At 46.7% G+C, this 9544-nt stretch overlaps 1 protein-coding gene and 1 pseudogene across 1 annotated transcript; both read left to right on the forward strand.

Moving 5' to 3' along the window:
* The first annotated feature begins 980 nt into the window (after positions 1-980).
* LOC123156460 (probable BOI-related E3 ubiquitin-protein ligase 3) lies at positions 981-8415 on the forward strand (annotated as a pseudogene).
* LOC123160275 (uncharacterized) lies at positions 3163-7599 on the forward strand. The gene is made up of 12 exons (XM_044578075.1): positions 3163-3357; positions 3803-4178; positions 4279-4339; positions 4567-4885; positions 4971-5129; positions 5230-5349; positions 5452-5692; positions 5794-6339; positions 6430-6495; positions 6582-6909; positions 7019-7214; positions 7302-7599. Exons 1-12 carry the CDS (start codon positions 3163-3165, stop codon positions 7518-7520), a joined length of 2826 nt encoding a protein of 941 aa, XP_044434010.1. The 3' UTR covers positions 7521-7599.
* Positions 8416-9544: the final 1129 nt, after the last annotated feature.

The raw sequence follows: 9544 nt of genomic DNA on the forward strand, positions 1-9544 counted from the left end.
AACCGTAATCGTGGTGATGTGGAACCATTAGCAGGGAATTACTGTAGCATAATTATCCGGACGTCACAATTCTCCTCTACTACAAGAAATCTCGTCCTGAGATTTTAAGAGGTGGAGTAAAGGGGAACGAAATTCTAACGGTTCTTCTCGGTCTTGGCTGCTCTCCCTGAAGTAGTTGATCCTCTTCATTGATGTCTTTATTTCTCTACTTCAGGCCAGCACATCGCCGCCTGGCCAAAAGTATAAAATTTGACCCCATCGGGTAAAAAAAAGTATTGTGATTTTTGAGATTTTTTTTTGGAATCAAATTAAATCTTAAGCTGGCGATAGCTTTTGCCCAAATTAAGCGTACGGATCGATCGGCCGGATTTGCACGAAAGTACAGGCAAGAATGAATGAATGGTCGATCTGTTCTCGCCAAATCAATTACTAGCTCATTCATTCCCTTATTTTGAGCCTTTATCTCTACCTCTGCCTCCACGTTTTAACTTACTCCCTTATTATTTTCCAATATATATACAGCTAGACAGCCAAAAAAAGCCTAATATCTGGTAGCACATTAAAGTACGTAAGTTGATTCTGAGCATAGTGCATGCAGATGGAGTGCATGAACGTACTACTCGTACGTAACGCGCCAAACGCATGCAGTTTGTTTCTTTCCCGAATTACCCTCCACTAACCACGGCTTTTGATTCCTGATCTTTACCAAGTCCAGAGACCTCCACTAACCAGAGCGCGTAATTTGTTTTGATTGACATTAGTTTCCTTACACCCTAAGATTCGTGCAGCGATTGATCAAATTAACCCTCAAGATGCGTGCTGATTTGGCGCCACAACATATACTGTACCACAGTAACTTAAACGATACAGTATATGCCAAGGCTTGTGTTCTGCAAATTAGTCAACCGATCGATGGAATCGTCGGGAACGGAAGCCAGCAATTTCGGTGCAGAAAGGTAATATAACACGGCGAATTCGTGGTTTCCACTCCAAATTTAGGGAGAGATTGAAACAGAAGCCATAAATAAAAGGAAAATCCCTCCTGAAAACGAGAAGGATTAACTATTGGGGGCCGGTCAATCTCATCGTCAGTTGCTTTCTCACTCGGGATGCCAACCAAAACCCGGTCACGCACCATAAATACTTGGCAGCCTGCCATCTACGGACCTCGTTTCTTTGCCACCCTGCCCGCCCGTCCCCTCGCCGATCGCTGACCTCACCTCCCACATCTGACTAACTCCGGCCGGTGACGCATCGCCTTGGCTGTATATATAGGGAGCTAGCGGACGACCCGCGCGCCCGATCAATCACCATGGCTTCCCTGGAACTGCAACGCCTGCGCCACATGTTACTCACCACCGGCGGCGGCGGCGGCCACCACCAGCTCGGCTCCGCCGCTGCTATGCCAGCCAGTGGGCCTTGTTATGGCGCTGTGGTGCCGTGCCAGCGCGGGAACCGACCGTACGCGGACCTCTTCACGCTGCCGCTGCCGCTGCCGCCGCCGCCCGCGACGACGGCGGCCGCGGAGCAGTATTCGGAGGCGCGACGAGCAGTCGTCGATGCTTGGCGCGGCCGACGTTCTTGCGGCCCGCGCGCAACAGCAGATCACCGACGTCGACAGCATCCTGCTCAAACATGTAAGTCCCATGATCATATCGCCGCCACCGATCGATACTTTGCGTTTCAGGCTTTAACAGTGGTCGATGATGCAGGCGAGAAAGATGTCAAATATGGCTATTCCTAACTAGTTAGACGCACAACTCGTATCGACGCCGTCCGCTCGTCGTGTGGATCAGCGCCCCAGGCCCCACACGGACCCACTAGATTGTGCCTATTTCCTCTTTTCTCAGCGCATACGGAGAGAATACACGTCCTATCGTATCTGCCATCCTACCTACGCACTACGTGTAGCATGTACTCGCCTACCCCCCGTCCACTACCCCGTGACCAGCCCCCACCCCCGACCATCCCCATCCGCGATTCAAAATTCGAATCGAAGCAGACAGACGCAGCTGCATCGAGCGGACGAACCACGGCCTCCCCGTCCACGCGCCTGGATCCCTAGGTTGCTTCACGATTCAACGATGAATCGCGGTGCAGAGTCATTCACGGATCTCCTCTTCAGGTATCTCCTCGTCTTGTGGATCCTCTTTTTCGTCGGCGCATTTTCTCCAAAGGGCAGCAATCCTCATCTTGCCATTGCCTGCGGCAGATTTTGTTCCCAGCCGGCCGCAACAGAGGGCGTCCCAGATCTGGGATTGCTAGAGGAGGAGGAGGAGGAGGAGGAGGAGGAGGTCGAGGACGAGGAGGAGGAGGGCGAAGAGCGCATCCATCCTAATTTCCAGAATCATTCTCCTTCTTCAAGCCAAGATGGAGAGAAATCTGATGCCACAGATTCAGGAACTCTTGAAGATCAGGAGGCTATGCCATATTTCTCCAACGTCCCAGATATTGACGACGCAGAAGAGACCCAGCCCGAATCGCATCCCATTCCAGTTCCGTGGACTCAAAGGTACTAGCACGGGTCTATATTCAGTTTCTAGTTTTTAGTTTTGGCATTGATGAATGTTAAATTTAGCTGAAGAGGAGAAGTAGGCAAGATTGTAAGTCAGGACTGAATACCTTAAGATTCGATGTAGCGTGTTCAGTTGTTTGCTGTCAAATCTGTTTTTAGTTGTAGCACGTTTAGTGGGATGACAGTAACAGTACACTTGCCCAAATTTCCCATCCATGTGTCAAAGAATCATGAATCTGGGTATGTGGTCACAGTAAATTATAGTGACAGTTTTCTGCTGTCCTTTTTTTAATAAATTGGGGTGGGCACGGGCATGTACAGCAGGACGTTCTTTTTAAGAAGGACGAAACTTATCATAATACACGGTTAAATATTTCAGAATGCTTGGATTCAACAACTGATACTTATCATGTACACATGAGGCCGTCATCTCCGAGTTGTCTGAATTCATCATTGTGTTTTCCACAATTTAAATCAGACACTTATGATCCAAGTCATTGGAATGTGCATATTCTGATCATACTTGCGCTATTTTGTTTACATTTGCTTCTGCGGCTTACATCTCTGATTTACTTAGGGTCCGACTTGGCAAAATTCCTGACAGCCGTGCCACATTATCGGGAAGGAAAAGTGCTTTGAAAAAGGCCATGAGAAATTACGCTGATAAGAAGTCAGAGTTCGTCGTCAAGCCAGAGATCGGCCAGGAATTTGATTCTTTGGCCGAAGCTTACGACTTCTACAACCTATACTCGTGGGAGATTGGTTTTGGCATCAAGTATGGGCAATGCAGAAGAAACGTTGAAAAGTGCAAGACGGTCCAGGACATAGTTTGCGGATGCGCGGTGAGTTATATCATCCAGCCGGCTAACATTTGCAATTGCATTCAGTATGATATATATCCAATTTTTTGATTTTTTGGCTGAAAAGTCCATATTTATGTCTCATTGCTTTTGTTTACCACCATTTTATCAGGGGAAACCACGCAGGGAAAATTCACATTCAGTATGCTGCCAATGTCTTGCGCTTATGAGGTTGCATCGCACGTCAGACCATGGTTGGTTCATCCATGATGTGAAGCATGAGCATAATCACAGTATGTCACAAACATGTGGAGAGAAGTTGCACTGGCCATCTCATAGGCACATTGATGCCCATGCCAAAGACATTGTCATGCACCTTAGGAACAACAATATATCATTAAGCAAGACTTTCGGTGTGATTGCAAGCTTTTTTGGGGATATGGAAAACTTGCCCTTTAACAAGAGATCTCTGCGTTATCTCTGCAAGAGGATGAATCAGCAGCAGGGCGATGATGACATCAGAAAGACGATACAACTCTTCTCTGAATTGAAAGAGAAGGATCCAAACTTTGTCGACAGTGTGCTTGTTGATGAAGGCAGCAAGATCAGGGCATTGATGTGGACAGACGGTAAGAGCCGACACCAGTACAAATTCTTTGGAGATGCAATAACATTCGACACAACATATCGTACGAACCAGTACGACATGCCGTTTGGTCTTTTTGTTGGTGTCAACAATCACTTTCAGAGCATCATCCTTGGAGGAGTGTTGCTACGCGATGAAACAACTGAGACTTTTGGGTGGGTGTTCAAGGAATTTGCATCTTTGATGGGAGGGAAGGCTCCAAAAACAATACTCACGGGTAATTTAAAAGCACCAACAAAATGTAACATTAATTCCTTGGATTACTATTTCTCTTTGCATCGCCCTCACCATGAATGTCATTTCTTCATTTATCGCAGACCAAGCCCGTGCAATGGAGAGGGCTATATGTTCCCAGTGGCCTGATACAACTCACAGATGGTGCAAATGGCATGTATTGCAAAAAGCAAGGGAACATCTAGGTTCTGTTTATTCAAAAAACAGTGATTTCAGAGACGAGTTTCACAAACTTCTCGAGTATATGGTCACAGTAGATGAGTTTGAAACCGCATGGGCCAGCTTGATTGAGAAATATCAACTTGCAGACCACCCATGGCTCACTCAAATATATGAAGTTAGAACAAAATGGGCAAAGCCATATTTTGCAGGTGTGTTCTGCGCAAGGATGACGAGCACACAGCGTTCCGAGAGTGCAAACCGTTGTGTGCAATGACCAAGGCAGAATCTGATGCTTTCAAGGTTCCCTATGTTGTATGTGCAGTTACATATGTTCTCGCGCCACCGTTGAAGCACAACTACTTCCTGACGGAATACTGGGGAGGTCTGCACACCCCTGATCTCATACACATGTACAACTGGGGTAAGTATGTCCGGGAGGAAGTGCTTCTATCAGCTGGGAGGGTCAAGTCAGAGCTCCTTGGGGGCAAAGTTAAATCAAACATCTCTGGTTGCACTTTCTTCATTCAGGTATGGGTAAACTAAGCTGGTTTGAGTCTTGTGCATACGAAGATGCATATGTGATGACTAATATTGTAGATGAATAATGCCACAGGTGTTCTATCTGGACAATTTTGATCTTGAGGACGAGAACCTACCACACGACGTCTTCCCAAGATGCAAGGTCTATGATCAGAAAAAGATTAACATGGTTATTGAAAAGGACACAAGCACAGGAAAGAACGCAGATATTGTTATATACGGACTACTTCTGGTACAGTCCTAAACGTTGACCCTACTCATTTTGGTTGTTTTTCAGATGTTATCTTTGCATTATGTTTGCGACTAACTTGCAGTGAATATTTGTTGTTCAGCCGAGGCCGGCGCACACAGTGTGCTATAGCAGGAACAGAGCTTCAATGTCCTTCATTGGCAAGATTGCTGATATCGGAGCCGGGTCAAGCAGATATCAAAGAGCACCGATGATCGAGGAGGTACTAAAGTTATCGCAATATACATATTGACCTACGTGCTAGTGTGTTCAGAATGCTGCATGATGTACATTCAGTGCTGATTTCCGTTTTGTGTAATATCAGATTGTTACTATACTTGTGGAAAAAGTGGGCCAATATTCATCTAGATGCCGAGCAGCGTTGCAAGCGGCGTCTAAGAAAGGGGCCAAGATAAACAAAAAGCACGCGGATGGGTGGGATGGTGTTGTGAGGGAGACTGACATTTTCATTGAAGAAGAGACCTCTAAGATGCTCGCAGATATTGATGAAATATCAGAAACTGTAAGGCAGAACAACAAAAGGCCAAGGGAACAAGACTACCAAGGTAAACGAGTTATGCTATGAATATGACCAAAATTAAATGGACCAGGACTTGATGAATCATATGTTGTGCTTGTAATTGATACCTTTGTATTGACGATACAGGTGATGATGTCTCACCTGAAGAGTCCGGAGAAGAGTCGCCATTTTCACCACGTTCGGCCATTTGTCCTGTGAATACAGATAAACGGAATGTAGATGATGGTAATCCTATCCATAGGTCAAATGACAGTCAACGGGGTGGTTCCCCGAAAAGAGCAAGGGTCGAAGAGACAGAGGAGGATCCTGACCCGGCGATTAAGAATCTGGAAGGACTGGTCGCGGCAGCAGACCAAGACAATGAAGTAACAAATGACACTGTGGTGCATGAACAAATGCCAATCCAGGCCAAAGCAGCAGATGGTAGGCAATGGGTATATGGCCCTAATGCAGCGCTTAACACAGAGGTTCCCTTATATGACCTCGGAATAGACAATGCTGAGCCAGTCCTGTCACCGGGAAGGGAATTGTCAGTTGTGGCTAAAACTCAACAACCGTTCCACATTCAGCATCACACTACCCAGGCCGGTCCAAGCAGATTCAAAATAGATTTCACAGGTTTTAGGAGCAAAGACCTGATGGATGATTTCAGTAGAGCGGTGACACCAGAAGGTAAATTGATTTTGTCCCATGGGATGTACCATACTTCGCCAGTCATCTTTCAATATTTCTGTACCTAACATGCTTTGTCAATAGTTGTAGGTACGAGCTCCGTGCCATCAGCTAACACAACACCTGTATCAACATATGGGAAAAATGAACTCCAAGGTGATAGAACATGTAATGAATAACACTAACACACTGTGTGATGCTGTATTTGGATCATGCTGATGTTGGGAAAATGTGCATTGCAGGCTCACGGCTTGACATAATATGCACTCCTGTGCACAGGGCGATAGAGCCGAATAAGGCGGCGGGAACAACACCTGTTAGCCTGAACAGGGAGATCGCGGCACAAGAGTTGGACGTACGTGAGGAGATGGAGGAGGCAGCAATCAACCTGAACGTTCCACAGACACAAGATGGCCTCAGTACACAGCCACAACGAAAAAGAACAGTTAAGCCAGGCAAGGCTGCACGGTCCCCTTTTGTTCTGGGGTACGATCCTCCCCTAAGAGCACCAGCTAATGTTGCAAAGGTCTTCAAGATGTTTATGAAGGAGCCCGCATCTGCAAGGAAAGAGTATGTACTATTTATGCGGCATCCAGCAATATTTCCATAGATTTCAATCTTTTTCTAGGGTGCTTGTCACAAGCGATTCTCACATTATCGTGTGTTTTTACATTTGCAGCAATTGGGTTATAAGCACTCAGCCAAAATACATCGAGCTCTCTGCCGAGCGAATCAGGATGAACCTTTCGGAAGGGGGTGTGATAGATAATGATTTGATGACAATAGCAGTTAGAAGATATCAGCAGATTGACTACACTTTTGCATTGGATAAAGATGAAGGGTGCTGGCGACATTGGCTCGAGCCAGACTTTGTGGTGAGGACAGCATTTTATGCTTAAGTAATATGTATTTTTGATATGATCAAGCAGCTCTGCCTAATGATTCGTTGTTTGATTTGACAGAACCATGTGAGCAGAGGAGACGTGATTGTGAGGTATGTGCAGGACATGTTTATTGGGGAACATATCAAGTATGACGTACACCTCAAAAGAGTTATTGGGGAATCTATAGACAGCTGGCCCACAACCGATGCAATACATCTCCATATACGTACACCAAAACAATCACATGCTCGGGAATACGCTGCATGGCTGGGACAACAGTGGGGCAGGTTGATTTGACTGCACCGGAGATGGACGGCAAGGATACAAGTTATGCGCGCAACTAGTTAGACAAAATCCGCGTCCGAAGATGTGGGCTACTTTGGCGGAGCAGAGGCAGAGCCAGACGAGGCTTATCGTCTCGGCCGTGGAGGCCAGGGCGGCGAAGCGGCTCAAGGCCAAGGACGAGGAGATTGAGCGGATCAGGAGCATGAACTGGGCGCTCGAGGAGCGCCTGAGGAGCCTCTTCATGGAGGCCCAGATGTGGCGAGACGTCGCGCAGTCCAACGAGGCCACGGCCAACGTGCTCCGCGGCGACCTGCAGCGGGCGCTCGACGTCCAGGCGGTCCATGGCGGTGGAAGCGGCCATGGTCAGGAAGACGACGCCGAGTCGTGCTGTTGGGGGGAGAACCAGGTGCCCCTCTACGCGGAGGAGGAGGTGGGCACGCCGGTAGTGGAGGAGCGTCACGCGACGGGAGCAGGAAGGTGCAAGGGGTGCCGCGAGGGCGCGGCCGTTGTGCTACTGCTGCCGTGCCGGCACCTCTGCGTGTGCGCGTCGTGCGCGGCCGCGGCGCAGGCGTGCCCGGCGTGCGGAAGCGCCAAGAATGGCAGCGTCTGCGTCAACTTTTCGTGATGCGGGACGAATAGTTTTAGAGTCGGCATTTTGTTTCCTTCTGAAACTTATTAGAGTCGACTTTTGTTTGTATTCTTTTGTTCACTCCTTTTGTTATCGTTGTTGTTGACGGAGGTGATAGATAGGAGGATGGTTGGATGACATAGATATGAGAGCATGAGTTTCCTTTTTTTTTTAGTTTAGCTTTTGGCCCAAGCTGTTGGATCAATCTTTTAACAAGAAGAAAGACAGTTCATAATATTGCATATCAATGCTGGAAATTAAATACATAGATTAGGAGTTAGACAACATATATGGGGTGTGTCTAATGGTTTTGTGGCAGGGGATGGTGAAGCGGGTCAAAGATAGGAATCCGATTCAGATCCAATGGTAGAGTGACTTGAATTTAAAGAACTTTTGCTCGGTTGGCAAAAGGTTGGTTAAAATTTATACGATCCACTATATATAGAAGGTCATTATTTAATTACTTCAGATCCAACTGTCTAAAGATTGATTTGAATTTATAGAAAATTTGCTCGCTGGCAAGAGGTTAGTTGCCTAAATTCGTACAACAAAATATATAGAAGATTGTTATTTATAAGGACTCCAATATCCGGCGTCCAGTCGGTTGGAGGAGCTTCCCATCAAATGTATTTGTTCGCCGATCCTTGAATGAACGTTTCCCCTATTCGCCAGCAGGGAGGGCCATGTCGACCACCAGTTGGCCCAAAGGCCCACTAAACATTCTTTTTAGAAAATGCCATCAACAAAAATAAAAAAATGCAAAAATGCACTAAAAATTGACATGGGTTAGTATTTTACTAAATCAAAACAAAACAGAATAAATAGAAAACAGAAAAGAATTAGGAAGAGAGAGAGACGAAGCCTACCTGGCCTTACCTGAAGTCAGCCCAGCAGCACGAGCCCAACCCTGCCTCTTCTCGTCGCCGGAATCGCCGGGACGAGCGACGCCGCCGCGTCTGTGAGCCACCGGCGGTTAGCGCCGACGTGGGCATCATTAGTGGCTAATGACCCACTAACTAACACCTCCTGTGACACCGACAGCTGGGCCCCGTGCCTAATTAACTCCGGGTTTATTTTCTGTTTAGATTAGTTTAATAACGCGGGACCCACCAGTCAGAGTTGACTGTGCTGACGTGTCTGTTGACCGGACCCCACCTGTCAGTGTCACTAAACAACACTAGGTCACTGACCAGTGGACCCCATTGGTCAGTTTGACCTGGACCGGCCCTGTTGACCGCTGACATCACAGTGACGTCATGCTGACGCAGTAACTGTTCTGGAATTTAAATAAATCTTAAATGGTTTATTTATTTCAGAAAATGTTATAAACTTCTAAAATTCATAGAAATTCAACCGTAACTCCAAATGAAACAAATTGTATATGCAAAATTATCAGAAAAATTCAACC

This window comes from Triticum aestivum, chromosome 7B (assembly GCF_018294505.1).
Source record: "Triticum aestivum cultivar Chinese Spring chromosome 7B, IWGSC CS RefSeq v2.1, whole genome shotgun sequence".
NCBI classification, from domain to species: domain Eukaryota; kingdom Viridiplantae; phylum Streptophyta; class Magnoliopsida; order Poales; family Poaceae; genus Triticum; species Triticum aestivum.

Coding starts and splice junctions, on each gene's coding strand:
- LOC123160275 (XM_044578075.1), top strand. CDS start 3,163: ATGAGAAATTACGCTGATAAGAAGTCAGAGTTCGTCGTCAAGCCAGAG. Junction 4,886..4,970: donor GTTGCACTTTCTTCATTCAG/GTATGGGTAAAC, acceptor ATAATGCCACAG/GTGTTCTATCTGGACAATTT. Junction 5,693..5,793: donor AAGGGAACAAGACTACCAAG/GTAAACGAGTTA, acceptor TTGACGATACAG/GTGATGATGTCTCACCTGAA.